The sequence below is a fragment of the Paramormyrops kingsleyae genome, chromosome 1 (genome assembly GCF_048594095.1).
Source record: "Paramormyrops kingsleyae isolate MSU_618 chromosome 1, PKINGS_0.4, whole genome shotgun sequence".
Classification (NCBI taxonomy): Eukaryota; Metazoa; Chordata; class Actinopteri; order Osteoglossiformes; family Mormyridae; genus Paramormyrops; species Paramormyrops kingsleyae.
This window is the reverse complement of record NC_132797.1, coordinates 68,693,649-68,711,593: the sequence shown is the minus strand read 5'-3', so window position 1 is coordinate 68,711,593 and position 17,945 is coordinate 68,693,649. Positions and strand designations below refer to the sequence as shown.

The 17,945-nt window shown below is 44.9% G+C and overlaps 1 protein-coding gene across 14 annotated transcripts in view; it reads right to left on the bottom strand.

The window, feature by feature from the left end:
- Nucleotides 1-17,945, bottom strand: part of baz2bb (bromodomain adjacent to zinc finger domain, 2Bb) — a 72,903-nt gene that overhangs the window by 27,881 nt on the left and 27,077 nt on the right. For all 14 annotated transcript variants that reach the window (XM_023805284.2, XM_023810116.2, XM_023811400.2 and 11 more), the window contains exon 3: nt 3,094-3,225. In XM_023805284.2, the coding sequence (XP_023661052.2) occupies nt 3,094-3,223 (130 nt within the window). In that variant the 5' untranslated portion in view covers nt 3,224-3,225. The remainder of the gene's footprint in view (nt 1-3,093; nt 3,226-17,945) is intronic.

Genomic DNA, 17,945 nt, shown 5'->3' with positions numbered 1-17,945 from the left:
GAGAGAAAAGGAGGCGGGAGCAACGGAGTCCCTGATTGCCGACAGGAGGGGAAAATTTTCTTCAAGAGATACAAAGACGCTTCATTGTGCTGGCTTCATGCCCGTTTACATACAAAATGGAAAATCTACACTTTGAATCTAATTATAATAAGCTGAATATTTAGAGGCTGGGACCTGAAAGTCGGCCCGTCGATACAGAGATAAACGAGTGAAAGTATTACCCAAAAGGCCAGCTTCTGTTTCCATAGCACTGTTGCCCAAGTAACAAGGAATGACATCTGCAAGTGCCTTTTTAATATTAATGCGTTTCAAGCCGCAGAATAATTAAATCAGACTTTCAAAAAATAGCAGCAGAAATAGAGGATAACATGATACTTTCTGTACCTCACAATCGAACACTTGCCCTCAAAGTTTTTTTTTTTCTTTTTTCTTTGGTAAGGTTGTATGTTGCAGGTAAAGGGTGTCATCACAGCAAAATGGGTGGATGTGTTAATGAAACTGTACTGGCACCAAAACAAATGGGCAAACGCACATAATCAACTTTCTTTATAGCCACTGTACTATATATAGTTTTTGCACATGCCACTGATCTATCACTTCATGGTGAAGTTGTAAATTTGGGGTCGTATCTGACATTTACAGCATGATTTTTGTTTTGTTAAGCCAACATCTGCAAATGAGTCATCACGATGATGTTTTGCCCCCTAGAAATAAAACTGCAGCCTGCATAATTATATTGCTAAAACATATTTTACATTATTAATCCTCTGCATTTCATCTATGTGAAGTGTAACCTTTTTGGATTGAGGTGCACTACAAATTTTAGTTTCTGTTCTTGTATCCATTAGTTGCCCAAGATGGAAATGCATCGTACAAGGGAAATTACAGCGCTGTTAAACGTTTTAAGAGAAAACTGAAAAATACAAAACTTCCAATGAGTATACTTCTAGCTAAGAAAAATTAGTGTAGGTTTGACCGTTATAACGGTGATACAGTATCCTGCAGAATTTTGAAATCGTAGTGACATATATCGTGTGATGTGTATCATGGAGAACCCCCCCCCCCCCTCGCTGAAGTGTCATTTGTCAGATTTCAAAAACTAGGGTTGATTTGAAAATACCACCAAAATACTTTACACCGCACTATAATGTCTTGAAAGGGTCTGGACTCCAGACATACAAATTATTGTTGGATTTGACTGCTTTGTAGAAACTATTTTATTTACTCATAGAAGGTAATGATGTTGAACAAGTTGTTCCATACAGGGTTATAAACTAAAAACCATCAAGACCAAAAAAAGCCTCACTCCCCTTAATTAAAAATGTCTGTATGCTTACCATTTTCAGAACTTTAAGACTTAAGGTATGACTCAAGTTGCAAAGATAATCCCTTCCTATAGGTATTGACCTGTACATCTACATCTGGTGCAGGGATTATTTACATTAACATTTTACACATTTAGCAAACACTTTTGTCCTAAGCGAGGTAGAAATAGACAAATAGCACAGTGCAAACATACGGCTGTCGAATGTGCACGAAGTACGGCTAGGCTGAGCTTCCAGGGAATAACCAGAGATAAGTGTATGCAGAATCGGAGCAGGAGCTACACAACAAGTTCTAACAAAGCCAGAACCTAATAAGGCTATTCAAGGGCCAGAAGAGCAACATAAAGGCATTCATGGGATATAAAGAGGCATCAGGCTAGTAAAGAAATTAATGTTTTATTACTTGCTATTTATTTATTATCATGTTCTACGGTGATTCAAATACAACGGAAAATTACCCATAAAAGGTAAACACATAACACTTAAAATAATAAATTATGCGTATATGCGGCACTTGTGCTGGACGGGTGGGGTATAAATGTGGCACGAGAGCAGAGACGATCGTCCTTGTAAAGTCTATTTATTTTGGATAGTTGAATTTGAATTGAATCACAGATAAAACTGTATATGTTTTTTTTATTATTAGGCTGTAAGGACCTGAATTTGCCGCTGCACAAACACAAAATGTGCGGGGAAGAAAAATGTGTTTGTATTCCAGAGTTAAGGTAGCGGTAGGGAATGATTCAATCACTGAAGCGAAACTGGGAAGCGTTATAAACATCTGAGTGGGAGTATTTATATGATGCTGTTCAAAAGGGGGAAATATCAGAGGAGGAATAACTCAATCTGCTTTACTTTTAAATCTTCAATATAACCCCCGAGTCGGCAGCGTTCCTTGGCATTTAATTCAGCGGCAAAAACCGAAAACAGCTTATCTAGAAAAATCAGAGAACACGTACAGAGCGCGGGCTAAAATGCATAATGCATGAGAGCGGCGCTAATGGGTTATTCATTGTGCGAGGGGGGATACAGGATATGTTTTTTGGCTTTCCGTATCATAAAAGGGATGGGATGAGAAGGGAAGGGAAGGGGGGGAAATAAATCAGAGTTTGGAAATTTGCATGTTATTTTCTGGTCAGGGTAATCTGACGGCTAACGCTCGAGCGGCGCTCGCCGCATAATGGCTCCGGCCACGATTAGTATTCCGGGAAAACGGCGGACATTAGCGGCCAGGCGCTGACGGGGCCCGGGGAGCCGTCGGCAGACATCTGCGAGGGCGCACGTCTTACAAAGGGGGCTCTCGCTCTCTCGCTTCCTTTTTTAATTGTTTGGTATTCATTAATGCGACAGCTTTTCAATTTCCACCCCCAGCTGTCAGAAAAGTGGGACGAAGGTGCGTTCTCGGGCCGAGGCGTACCCACGTAATTAACACCGGGAAGATGCTCCTGCGAGTCTCAAAAATGACAATTTAACCAAAATATTTTTAACCTGAGAGCTCGGCTACAGAGGAGAGTAACAGAAATGTCTGAGGAACTCCTTGAATTATCTGGACCCCATTGGTATTTTATTGTGAAAAGTCAACAAAATACATAAATATATTTATCATTTATACGACAGGAGAGTATTTCTGGGTCTTTCTGAGAAAACGCTGATTCTGAGGATGCTCTCGGTTTGTTTACAAATCTCGGGTCAGCACACGGCCTGTTTAATATCACATGAGTGTCCGTGGGCCACAAGTGTGAGAAGCTGGGGGGGGCATCGTCCTTACCGCAGGTGTTGAGGGGGGAGCCGAGGGCGGCGGGGGCCAGGCTGGGCTTGGAGGAGGGGGCCAGGGAGGAGACGGCGGCGGCGGGGGGGACGCTGTGCATGGAGGGTGGAGGCCGCTCCCCTGGCTCCATATCTGTCAAACACAATCCAATCAGCGCACTTAGAAGCGAGAAAAAGAAAAGGGGAAAACACACTCACTCACTCACACACTCACTCACACACACACCCCACTGAGAGTCACGCTTCACGTCTGGATCACCCCTGCAAGATCACGGCATGTAACGTTAGCCATTTGCCTTAAAACCTACAGAACTGGATGCAACTTTCTGCAAAAAGAATATGCTAAAAACATGGGGGGGTTTCAAGAAGACAAAAGACACCAAGTGCGGTGAAGAGACTGTAGAGAAAATGGGGGGGGGCATCAAACGCACCGGGGCCAGGCCTGAGCAGCCAGCAGTGACAGTGACCAGTCCTTCTGGTGAATGGACCCCTGTCCCAAAACGCCTGTTCAGCACTCAGATTAAGCCCCAAAATGACTACTTCATTTGCTTTGTTATTTTTGTGACAGTACTCCGCACGCTACTTAAGTTATCCATCTCAGAGTTCACCAAAACCACATCCCAAATCCTAAACAAGGCGCAAACCCAGATCTTCCTGTACAGCTCCGCTGGCTTTGTTATCGTATCAATATGCCTAAACAATCTCTAAACCTCCCCCACAACTGCCCTCTGCAGCAGGAGCTGATTAAATCTGGGAGACGGAACCGTCCCGTGAATATCAAGTAACAGCTCCCACCAGGCAGAACATGCACTAGGAGCGGCCAGTCTCCTCCCTACAGATGAGGTCCGGGCCGATTGGACCTGAGCTGAAGTCGTGCTGTTGCCACCAATCAGATTATGCCATGTCAGAGGCAACATCTGCTAGACAACGTACAGGTGCTAAAGTAATCAGAAAAAAACAGTAAATATATAAAACAAAGACAGATTCACATGCAAGGCACAGAAAAAAAACACATTCCAATATCCACGTGTGTACACATGCACAAAAACATCTCTGCACACCTTGACAATTCTCGGGGATTTCTCAACAGGCCGCACACCGCTGTCTTGCACTGCGTTAAGTCATGAGGAAATTATTTCCTCTTGAGCAACTTATTTTCACTCCATTTGAAATCAAGTCTGTTTTTTTCTCAGCTCCCCAGTTATCTCCCTCTCAAAAAAGAAAAAAAATACCCCCCCAGTAGCTGGGAGGGATGTGGAAATAAATAGGTGCTTTCAGACATATTTCAGAAACCCAGAAAGGCCTCAAGAAATAAATTTGACTAGGGGGAAAATCACACACAACAGTAAATTACAATAATAATGCATTTCGGTATTTAAGAAGCCGATTGGCTTAATTATCAGGAATTAAAATGGGTTTAGCATCAGAATTAGCTTGATTGTAACGGTAATTAACATCACGGCACAGTAGTAGCTATACTGCGTGATGTATAATCTCTGCACGCGATTAAATTAATTTGACTTGGGTGTGCAACCAATCTTGAGTCACTGACAGCATGTGGAGTGCGGAACACGCAGTGGAGCCATTACAAACAGTGGTCTGTGGGGGGGGGGGAACATGCTAATGGAGTAGGAATGATTTATAGGGCGTGTGAATCCACCGGAATCAAAGTCAGGGCGACAAGTATTACTCTAAACACAACAACACAATGCAGCTGCCATACAGTAAAAAGATCCCCCCCCCCCCCCCAAGAAAAAACTGTCAATATTAGGATCTGTGTTTTTTCCAGCAATGTGGCAACGTGTTACGCACCTGAAATGCCACTGATTACTTAAATGCCAAGGGGGCATTATGTGGTTGCTTATAGGATAAATGTCACTCCTCTGCCTCTGTATCCCGCGCTCCACTCGGAGATCTTTTATTATCTTATTTTTGTTGTATTCCGGGGGCCGGCTGGGCTTCCTTATTATCCGCCTCTGTAACAGATGGTCGATGCCGACAGCGATAATCCCGCAACAGAGTCATCAGCACGGATCAGCAGTAATCAGGGTGCAGACACAATGTCTTTTTCGACTAATGGAAGGCGTATTATATGGAGGGCCGTGACCCCATTCAAAGTCAGGGAGCTGCCACGTGACCCCCCCCCCCCTCCAAACACATTACCCGGCTGGGCCTGCTTACACCCATGTACCGACCACACTGGTACCGATGTGCAGATCTTATTTTTTAAATATACAAAATATGTACTTGTGTTCAAACGAATACATGAAAAAAAATCGAGATATGTGAACAAAACCATGAAAATGAAACAGATTCACTCCCCCCCCCCCCCCAAAGAAGAGTAGATGAAGGCCTTAACATGTGGCTCAGCGACGCCCCCTAATGGCCCCATGATGACCTACACTCAGCCCCCCCCACCCACCTCCCAGACATTATTTGCACGAGTCGACTTCCTGAAGCGTTGAGTCCGCCAGGCGAGTCGCTCAGCGCGGTTGCTTGGTGACACCAGCAGCATCCATTTACCTTCACAAATCACCCCCCCCCCCCCAAACCCCACCCCCACCACCACCATCCTAATCCCGCTAAACGCAATTAGCAGAGCTTCTGTCGCAAAGGACAAATAACTGCACCACTGCCGGCTTCAGGGATCTGCAGCCGAGGGTTTTCAGACATTAATAGAAAGCATGTTCTTAATTAAAGATGAAGAAACACAGAGCCGTCATGTGCACATTAGCGACCTCTAATGACACGGTGGCAGAGCGGTGAAGCCTGCAGGACAGACAGACCCACAGTGTTCCAAAGCAGTTCTGTCATACAGCTTCTGGGGGATTTCCCAGAAGGCACTAGGATCTGTGACCTGAGACACAGAGATCTGGTGTGACCCACTTGGCGTTCTGCCCTCACCTGGAGATATACAGCATGAAAAAGATAATAATGAAGATGATGATGGTAATGATGATGATATTGAAGGCTAACAGACCATGACACAGTAAAATTTAATAGGGGACAATGCAGAGTGTGTCCGTAATGCTTTAGAAATCGTGTTTAAATCGAGGGAACCAGTTCCACCAACTTAGCAAGTCGTGTTTGGTCATTTAATAGGTTTCGATCTCATGTTTATCATCGGGCCTGGCTGCAGGGGTGCGGAAAACAGAGACCGCTCCCCTTTTCAGGTGTACTTTGGACGTACCTGACAGGGTGCCTGTTCGCTAAAATGCCAACTGACACCTCAAAAGAAAAACCCATCTTCTAAATTACTACTTTAGACGGACACCCTCCCTGATTCAGGACAATAGTTAACAAGCCAAATAGTGAGACATCATACAGGTGGGGTGGGGGGATGGTGGACAAGAGGAAGGGGCTAGGTGGACAGCGATGGCAGTGAGAGACACTGCCCCCACATACACCAAACAGCTAAAGGGATGCCTGTGAGGCGGGCTGCGATGAGTGACACCGTGTTCCCCTAACCAGATATCATACATTCCCTTCATTTTTCCAGGTATGGTTACCAATTCTTTGTAAACAATGGTATTGATTTTGACACCTTGGTTACGCTTCACACCGCGAGAAAAGCAATCCAGCTGGTTCACTTTTGGCGTCGACAGACTGGGGGAGACTGTCATGCCTCCTGGAAGCATTTCGACACCGCGGCGGCAACCAGAATTCTGAGAACCGGCAAAACCAATTTTGGGAAACTTGGCCGTGTGCCAAACCGCAGGGAGACAAACTCATTTCATAGGGTGGCTAATTTTATGCCGTTTTTTTTCCCCCATAATTAACAAAATGTGCTGCGAAAATTCAAAAGTTCCCCCCATATTTATAAAATTTTGTGGTATTTTACACAAGTAAATAAAGTTTTGCCATACACTTGCCCATCTTAAATTCTCAGAGCCTGGATTGTGTGAGTTTGTGTTTAAGTGCCCAGTGACAGACTGGCATCCCATCCAGGGCATACCCCAGCCACATGTCCTATATCGTCTGAGACAGGCTCCTGCCCCCCCCCCCCCAACAAAAACCAGGATAACCGATTAGAAGATGGACAGAAGGATGGACAGACGGATGTACTTCTGGCAGTGCAACAGAGCCTTAGATTTACCGGAATTCAGTAATATATTGATGGATAAAAAGCAGTTTAACAGATATCTTTAATTAGTAATTGAATCAACATATAAGGGGCTCCCTCCCTGGACGAGAAGATTCATGGCCAAGCTGGTTCAAACTAAAAGGCCTACAAGGACTCACATGAATAGCTGCTAAGAGATCAGGCGTAACACAACAGCTCTACTGTGTTCACACTGTGATAAGAGTGCACACGCACGTGGAGAAATGACTTGGAGAAGGAGGAGTGTGGCGCGATTGTTTGGCATGGGGCATACGTCTAAGGCTTCACAGGAGGAGAATAACTCAGCGCAGAGCAGAGAGGTGTAGAAAATTAAGTTAGCATGGATAAAAGGGGAGTTTTGGGCAAGGGGAGGGGGCGATCCGTTTCAAAGAATGGGGTGGTTTAATGTGACAGACACGTGGAGAGCAGGAAGTAGGGTGCATGCCCTGAGCGCAGCGTTGGTAACTGAGCCCCAGCATGGCCTCAGTGCAGACCATCGCAGCCACGCTAACAGGACTGCCGCCTTTCCGGAACATTGAATGGGATGCATTACTCAGAAAACACACGCTCCCCCCCCCCCCCGGGTTTATGCTAGTTGAGCTAGAGGAAAGGCAGAAGCGCTTAGTCTCCGTCCACTGATCCTCTGCCCCAGTCGTAAGGCTTCTTTTTTTAACGCGATGTCAAAAACAGTGATAAAAGGCACCACCTTTTATGCAAAATGGGATGAGTTTTGGGGGCTGAAAGGCTGGGTCATTTTGCGTTAGAAATCTCAGCCGCCCTCTCTCAGATCTCATCTTTAGGGCCGTTTCACGACTAACATTGGGATTTGGCCGTTGGATCCACAACTCCAACTTCTGCTCAAACTAGAACATCGTGAAATCATTACAGAGTCATTTCCACCTATTACTTACTGGGGGTCTGATGCATCACTAAAGATATGCAAATAAATATGCTCCTCTGAAGTTCTCATCTTCATCTATTCCTCGTTGCAGTCACGAGTTTACCGAAAACAGAGAAAGGTACGATTTCCAATCGTGGGCGTTGGGGTTTTCCTTGCGCAATCTGTCCGGATTCTCCTGAGCTCAACGCCACTCAGGGGTGGGGAACAAACAGGAGGAAACGTTTCAGCCAGCACTGAGAAAGTCGCCTCCCTCCATCTCCTCTCCAGAAGCCAATTTTCTTATTCATTATGGACGGCGGTGGCGGCAAATTCAGATCTGCCCTTAACTGGATATATTTAGAGAACTCCATTATACGGGAAAGCCTGCGAGGACGGCTCGCATCCTCGTTAATATGCAGTTTTGTGAACGCAGGGGGATGACGGAGTGACAGGCCCCTGCTTGTTAGCGGTAATTACACTCTCCCATACATTACACACATCTTCATCTCTCCTTTTCTTTACTCCTAAGTCATTTGCTCAAGCCCCCCCCCCCCCCCTCCAAAGCAATACAATAATTATCAGCTGTTTATAAGAAATAAGTAAGGCCATATTGCAGCACCCATAGTATCAATGCACACATTCCTCCACCCCAAAAAAAAAAACAGCTCGGTGAGAATAGTAATTAAAATTCTTGCAAGCGCGGCATTGCATTCCACAGTATAAAACTCCTGAAAAGGATAGTCAGGTGTATTATGGCAAAAAGCTTTTGGTATTTCTGTTTACACACACACACACACACACACACACACACACAGTCGTGTAATCATATCTTTTTTGGGACCGCTCATTTATTTCTATGGGAAAAATGCAAATGCTAACTATGACAACCTTAACCCCTACCTGGCCCTAACCATAAGTGACCAAACAAAATACGACAGTTTTTGCATTTTTTGTTTTTTCATTGCAGTCATGGATTTTTATAAAATACAGTTTTCCCTTATGGGGACCAGGAAACTGGTCCCCGATGGGGGAAAAAAACGGGTATTCATCACGTTATGTGGACATTGGTCCCCACAAGGTAAGGTATACCTGGACCCCCCCCCCCCCCCAAAACAAACACACACACACAAAACCCTGAACAGGATAAGTGCTAAGACAACAGATGGATGGATGCTTAAGGCATTTTAATGGAAAAAAACACACCACCCGAATTTAATGATCTCAAACCCCATTAGCTATTTCAATATATATGGTTTGTTTATAATAACATTGATATTCAAATAAAATCATCTGTCTTGCTTTTAAAGACACACTATAAACTGCAGGACACATTTACCTCCTCAGTGCACTGCAACACTCGAACCCAGCGCAGATTTGTCTCCCACCACCCTTCACAGTAATATAGGAGTCATCAAATTTTCACGTGGTCTAAATCAATAGATCTCGCAGATAAATGAGGGATGTTTTTCCCTGCTTGGGTAAAGGAGAGATTGTGGAGACGCGGGGGGTGGGAGCGATGGCCCCAGAGAGAGTGACGGGATACCCGAGCGGGCTGATTGGGCGTGACTCGCGCACAAGACAAAAGGAGAGAAATCAGCCGTTTCTTTCCTCCCTGGGATAATGATGGCTCCAGTGAGCATCCAGTGTGCTTGGCTTAATGTACATTCACACCGCGGGCGGCGAGAACGCTAGTGATGGCAGGTTCGGTTCAATATACACAACCGATTCTACCAAACTGTTCGTTTAAATGAATCGAACGTTCGATTCAAAGAGTCGGTTGGGGTTGGGGGTGAGGGGCAATACATGCTGCTGCACTTTGTTCAATTACTTATATTGGAATTGGATGTTTATTAAAATCTTATTTTATGAATGTATATCGATAAAATGACGAGTACCTTTCTGCAAACATATAGTCCAAAATGCTTTCATTAAAAGGACAAAAACCAACGCCAAAGCTACAAAATACGGAATACAACAAACGCTGTTTGCAAAAGCTAATGGTATCAGCACATTTACTAAGTAGATCTCTTAACTCTCCAGTAGACTTTCGGTACAATCAGAACCGGTCATTCTGCGAGTTGTGTTCGATCGATTAACTGAAAAGAACCGGTTCAAATAAACGATTAGTTCACGAAACAGACATCGCTACTGGCGACATTCTCTGACGTAGACGGAGTAGGTGGGGACAAGGTCATTCAAAATGTTAGGTCCTGCGAACTTTTTAACTGGGCCTCAAAGCAAACAAACGTGTTCTTTGTGCTGATTGATTCTGTCAAAGCACATGTAATTATGTTAAGACAAACACTACTGCTATAAATAAGTAATGTTAAGTTTCGGAGAATTTTCATTGTTTTGCATGCTTTGGTGCCAAAATTAGTAAGCAATTTCCTTCGTTTTTCACAAAAATATATGCACTTCAACTCACCTGGAGCACCGATAATTACAAACACCTTGGTCTATGCCACGTCATAAATAACTGAGGAACCAGCTATGACAATGAGTTTTATGGAATGCCATCAGGGTATAAACTGTGAGACAGTCTCCATACGCCATTTTTCCTCTTTCTCCCTTCAACACCAAAAAATCAGCTCGAATCCAGAGAGCAGCACTCACCTGATATTGGTTAAATCTCGGGTCAGTGTTAGAATGGCTGTGTTGGTTTAATTTCGGAGTGTCAAGTCATTCTCATGGAAACGTTGTGAAAGGTGTACAAATTCTGCAAAAATAAATTGTGCAAAAAGTGATTTATTAAAGGTGTTTTGGAATTTGCACAGATCATATATTTAATGGTGCACTTTCATGAATATTCCTGAATATATTTGTGTCAAAACTGCTCCACGTTTAATGATTTCTGTGAAACGTGTCTGCAAAAGTTACACGAACGTAAAATTAAAGTGAGCAGGTAAGAATGTGCGTTCAATAGCTTAAATAAGAGATTTTAATGGAAACCTAAAATAATAGTGTAGTTTTATATTGAGCTGTCCAGGGGCTTGAACTCCCGGTCAGAAAATCAGTCCCCACCCCAGCCCTGACTATTGTGCTCCTTTTACTTTTAGGCCTACTCCAAGTGAGACATATTAATTCATTGTATCAAACAAAACAATTAACCTCTTCGGTGAAACTTTCACAAAATGTGACTTCCAATAAAATGCATGATAAACTGAACCTTTTGCTCTTGAAAAGTATTAGCCTAGGAGTAGCTCAGTATACTGAAAGACCCTTTTTAACACGTATGCCTAAACATGGGCGTTTTTGCTGTGTCTAGAGGCTAAAAATGCTATGTCCAGTCGTACATCTCATGGCTTATACCCCGATGGCATTCCATACCATTTCCCCTTCATTGTACCTGGAGAACTTGATTGGAACAAAAGTTTGCAGGTTTGTGTTCTGTGGAACACTCTTTAGCAGAGCATTTCCACATTTCGATTGGTTGCTGCCGAACCGCATCAAAGCTCATTATCATAAAGTTGCTCGGGATTTAACTTCTTGTAGACGCTCATAGCTCACAAATTGCACTGAGCCATACCGTGCGCGAATTTTGATTTTACTGGGTGGTTTGGGGAAACTCATTAATATTCATTAGTGAAGCTACCTGATTGGCCAGTGAACTCGGTCCAAGGTATTAACCAGTCGAACAGATAGCGCTTCTCATGAATATTTACTAATTTTCCCAAACTGTCCTGTAAAACTAAAATTCGCACGCCGAGCCGCTGCTCGCTGCTTGGCGATGCGCCTTCCCACAGAGAATGAATGACTTCCGGTTGCTTTGATGCTCTCAGCACGGGAGACACTGTCGGGGGTGGGGGGGGGATTCCCCACTGCCCCACTGCTGTCTGCTGGTTTTCCGCGTGGTTCCACCGCGTCATTCCTTGCGTGCGCTTTGCCAGTGACGGACTTGACGTTTCTAGCTGGGTCACAGTAAGAACAAAGTGTAAGAATGAGTCCGATCACATGACTCATGGGAAATTAGTGCTATTATTCAACCAGGAACCTCGTGCAATCAAATATCCAATTTAGTTTGTTTTCAGAACTTTTATTAAATGTTGTCATGTATTAATTGCAATAATGTTATGTGTTGTCACGTTCTTTTAAAATTAAAATAGAAATTTAAAAAAACCTGTGGCATGCTGGTTTTAATGTGAAGGGGAAAGAAAACTAATTTCCTTTGACGTTTTTCTTTGCAAAACAAATGATAATTGCTTTTTCTGTTGTACCGCTGATTACAGAGCGAGTTATACAACTAGAGGGGGAAGGTTTGAACTTGCAATCCATTTAAAAGAAAAAGAAGCCAACGAATTTGCATTATCGTCTCAAAAATTAAGAGTATTAAAAGAAGTCCTGCTCCAACACGACCTAAGTGCTACCACCGAGAAATGGTTTGCACAAGTGTAAGAAAACAAAAAAAACAGCATACCTAGCACTTGTAAGGAATGCTTGTGTGATTAGGAAACTGGTTACAAATTAAACATGAGACTTGTCTGTGTAAAGGTTATCCTGCCAAATTAAAGACGACATGCCTGAGAGCGTTATTCCTGTCTCGTACGTCTCCCGTAAACAAGCTTTCCAGCTTTGTCATTTCCCATCAGGTGCCATGAAGCTATAGGTTTATCGCTAACACTTTGGGGGGGGGGGGGATAATAAAATGTGTCCTGGGGCTGCCTGCCGAACTTTGCTCAACACATGACCCTCGTTGACGAATCATAGTATCGTAGCGTACTTGATCGCTGCTCTGCCACAATGACGATCTTGTACCTTTCCACGCCCCTGTGTAAATGCGCCGTACGGCGTCACTCCACATACAAATCCCACTGCAGGTGACGCCCCGTAAAGCAGGAAGGGTGTCGTGAAGAGCCCGTGCTGCCGTCTGTGCCACGCTGGCAGACTGCAGATGGCTGGAGCGCCGCATCGGAGGTAAGGATTATGACATCATTGGGAGAGACAACGGACTCCAAGCCCAGGTGTAAATAAAGAGGTTCCGGGGCACTGCTGCGGTGCTAGGAACCATTATTCATCAGGCAGCTCATGAACCTTGGTCTTCCCCAAGCACCATCTCATCCTACGGCGCACCTAAATGCCGAGGAAGCCAGGACAAAGCGGAGCAGGATTGGGGTGAACATTTCCCTGGTTACTGCAGTCGGGATGCTCTTTGGTGAGGAAACCAGGGGTGCAAATCGCAAGTCAGGGTTTTAGCAAGATGAAGCCGTGAGGCAAATTCACAATGGCTTCAGGGAAACCCCAGAAGCACCGGCACCGTCTGGACAGCAGGGAGGCATAAAACCCGAAGAGTCAGTTTTGTTAGCGGCGGTTTAGCTATCGTGAGGCCTGACTTATCAAGAATATGCACTGTGATGCATAGAAAATCATAGAAAAGCTTCCGAAAGAGACATTAAACATTCATTTGCATATATGTACAACATATCAAACAAAAAGCAGGGAATTTCTCCCACTGCCGCGCAGAGCTGCTCGGAGCAGCACAGGCCAGGGTGCACAGGCCAGGGTGCACAGGCCAGGGTGCACAGGCCAGGGTGCTGTGCGTTCATCGCGTTCATCTCGCCAGCTCCAGCCTCACATCCTCAGCTGCCGCCTCCCGCTCACCTGTCAGGATTGCACTGTTTCTCTCCACTGGGTCAATCTCACTGGTAAAAATACCACATAATTGTTTCATTTGAAGAGATCTCTCCTCATTTACATTGGTGTTTCTGTTCAACTTATTGCAAGTCCGTTGCAATAAGACCTAATCACCTGATCACGGGACAAATCACATCTGTCAAAAGTGAATTAGGCCTGATCCACAGGTCCATTACATCCTGCCTTAAATTTGGACAGGAGTCAGATGTTCATCTTTCCATCTGAACCATCCACACACTGCTGTCTTTTTCCGTAACAGAATCCTTCCTCCCTAGCGAGGCCGGATGTGGACTCCAAAGCCATAATCCTAAATTCAGGAACAAAAGCAGACCGTGAAACAGGTTCCTACATGACCGAACAATACTGAAGAGCATGCTGGAAAGGCCCCCAGAATAAAATGAAAGGAAGTTAAACAAAACTGGAAATTTAGGACGCAGACTTCACAAAAGTCAACCAACAGACAGCCCTGCACTCCCTGCTGGGGAAAAGTGATTCTGAAATCTGAAACGGGATGACATCACACAGTGCGGGACAGGAGAAAGACTCGGTCAGAAGCGGCTGCCTTTTCACGACCACACACAGGGCGGATCCTGGCGGGGGCGAGATGAGTAAACGTCCATCTTCTGAGGGTGGTGCAGACTTGGAAAACCACCGGCACCCCCCCCCCCAATCACCCAAGACAAAGTGAAAATGGGCAGTGAAGTTTGCCCCGGGGGGGGGGGGGGGCTTTCACCTGGCCTGACCACACAGGCTCTGTGATCGGGGACTGTGCACCCCCGTCAGCCAGGAAGAGAAGGACATCGGTGAACTAGAGGGTGACAGCCATTGAGATGTGCGGGCGGGGGGGGGGGGGGGCAGCTGCCTCAGACCCGCTTACATCACAACCATCCTGCTGCTGCTTCATTTATTTATGACGCTAAGGCAGCTGAATTAAAAAAAAAAAAAAAAGGGGGAAACAAATTTCTCAGTCCCTGCTGGAGGTGCTGTCTGGCAGCAAATTGGAGTGGGGCGGGGAGACAGTTCTCTGTTGGCTTGACTGGCAGGTGCTGGGGTGTGGGGCAAGTGACAAATCCCTGGAAACAAGCCAGAGGAGGCTCCGGGGCCACAGCGAGGACACGGGCAGGACCCTAGTGCACGACAGGCAGCTCAAGCGCAGGAAAGAGCATCACCTTCATCTGCCAATCACCTGGAACGCCCCCCCCCCCCCCACACACACACACACACACACACCACTGTGACAGCTTTGAAATGCTCTCCAGTGCCACTTCAAAGAAACCCCTTTTTGTTTAACACAGACCCTCAGAAACCTTTTAAGATACAAGACAAACTGAAAAAGCATATAAAGCCAAATTTATCCAAAGCATGTAGCCTACCAAGATTGCTAGCTATATTTCACAATGTGGTTTTGATATTTATTAAGCTTAAACCAACAATGCAGAAATCAATTAATAAACTTAATGGAAGGATGAGACGGCTGAACGGAATCCAAGGGGCTTGATTTAGCTGCAGTCTGTGTACAACGAAGTCCCACTGAGTAAGACGGTGATAAACTTCTGTCGTTTTAATCAACAGTCATTAGTCACTGGACTAATTTTCCTAGTACTAATTTAAATGACAGAAAATCAGCGTCACTCAATGGAACAGTGGAAAAAAAAGCTTAGAAAACTGTTATGAAGATCGAAAGTAACTGTAAAGAAACCGAAATTCGCAATTTCAACGCACGTCTTTGGACTTTCAGCATAAACAATGTAACATAATATATGTACCGCGCCTGACTTGGACACGGATCGATAGCCCGTTAATTGGGTAGCGCCTGTATCCCGGGTCGGTGCGCTGCTATCGGGGAACACGGAGCTTTGATGGCTCGCCCTCAACCCCCCCGCACATTCCATTTATTTCCGCAGCACGCAGTTTTCAGACGGCCGGGGTCATTCGTTGCATTACAGCGGCGCGGCACGTCAGCGCACCGGGAGGGCAGGAGCGGGGCGGACATGCCGCAGGAGCGCCTCCCCGGCCCCGGCCCGCCCCGCCGTGTCCCCGGCACTCTGGAGTGGAGCTGCGAGAGTTTCTCACCAGGGGAATCCGCACTGACATTTCAAGGTAGATAAGCAAGTGGCTCCTCTAATGGCGGCGGCATTGTCTTTTTTTCCCTCCCCCCAACATTTTGTCTTCGTTATCATTCGGATTTTAAAAAGCCAGGTTCACGTTTCGCCCCCTGAGCCGATTTAAAAACACTGTTACCTACACTAATGTAAACTAACCGTTTCTCCAATAAAAAACACATAGATTTGACACGTTTATAGTTATACCTTTCACGAATACATAAGGCTTCGTAGATTATATCTTGGATTCTATGAAAACTATGTCTGTACACATGCCAGATAGGCTACTGTTTTGACTCGGGTGCTAAACGTCAGCTCTCCTGTTCATAATTAAGGACTTTCATTTCCACATTACAGGTTACCCTTATACATCTAAAAAAAAATGATCCCATACCACAGAAACATCAAGAAATATTTCCTGTTCGTAAATCAGCAAACAACAGGCGCGGACTCCATTATCACGTTTCACTCTGATTAACACCAAATTGCATCATGCTCAAAAAAAGGACGACGGAGAAAAGACATGAGAGTCAGGACATAAAAGTGGCGACGCAGTAACGCTGCATTAGGTTGCTTTGCGCTGGGTGCATCTTTCTTTAAGTAGCCCATAACCTTAAGAGGATGCATGGAAACGTAAAATCTGCATGCGGGAAGAGAGAGCGAGTAATTATCTTTCTGTATCCGACACGGCATATCCTTAAACTAAACAGATTTTCATTAAACGTCAGGAATATGCATTTCTAATGAAGATAAGCAGCACTCTGGAGAGCATATCCGCAATGTAGGAAATTTCCCAACGCCAGAATTTTTAATTCACTGTCTTACATCGTGGGGGGCTGCAAACCCTTATGAATAAATTGCTCCGATTTCATTGTAAAAAAAGATCAGCTATGATTTTAAAAATGCAAGCATATGCAAACCGGCCCCTGTGCGTTTATCCTTTAATAATATTAGCGCCGTAAAAATCAAGGCAGCGCCTTTCCTTCTGCAAGCAAATAAATCAGGGCGTAATTTATAGCGGATGGTTGTGTTTCTCAGCTCCAAATGAATCATTTGCTTTTGTTTTTTTTTTTTTTTAAATGAATGTCCCGTATGACGAAATAAACCGGCCAGGCCAGTGATATTCAGATTGAAACTGCACTATTCTTTCCTGCAGCAAATTTTGCGCCTGCAGCTGAATGTCTCTTACCATTGGGGCACGACAAACGGGACAGCACTTGCAGTAATATGGAAAGCGTTTACATTTCATGAACAATTTGTGGCCAATCCGTCAATGACTCAGAGGCTAAGTCTGCAGCACCAGGACAACTTACAAAAAAAGACTGAACTGTGTCTTTTTTGTTTTTCTGCAATTTAAAAAAAGAAAAATTCAATTAGAAGAACAGGCAACCTTGTGATGCTTGTGGCAAAAAGTCACACAGTGAACCAATTTGTCTTCCGCTCTGATGAATAAAGTAGCTTCTCTCACATTTGGGCTCATTTCTGTTTTCTGTGAGAGGCACTTAAAGCCCCCATCCAGGGTGTGTGCCCCCCCCCCGCCCGCCCTGAGCTTGCCCAGGGCTACAAGTAAATGATGATTTAAAACTCGTGAACGTGATCTCAGTATCCACATGGCGTTTCCATTTGCAAACAGGGCTCTTAAATGGGAAACAGAAAACTGTGGTTGCGCAACATTCCCAGAGTTTATGAGGCAGACTGCCTCAGTGGCAGGATGTGGCCTCAGCGTTTTGTAGGCCTATGAACGTATGACAAAAAAAAAAACAGGCATTCTTTCAAACACAGCAGACAAAGATTAAGGTGTACTGTGATATACAAAAGCAACCGGAACACAGCCAAACCCTTAAGAGATTCAGAGGTTGTAATCTCTCTGAGCTGTGTGTGTGTGTGTGTGTATGTGTGTGTGTGTGTGTGTGTGTGGGGGGGGGGTCTTGTACTCTCCTAGTGGCCAAAAGGTGCAACACTCTCAATGCCTCACTGCACCAAGCAAATAGAGATTTAATTGTTAATTATTGTCCCCATCTATTACGTAACAGGAAACAATGATAAGGGGCGACTTCTCTTTTTCTCTCCCCATTTCCCTCCCCCCACCGTTAACTTTCAGTATTTCTACAGCTGCTGAGTCATTGTGGAGGTTGTTTCGA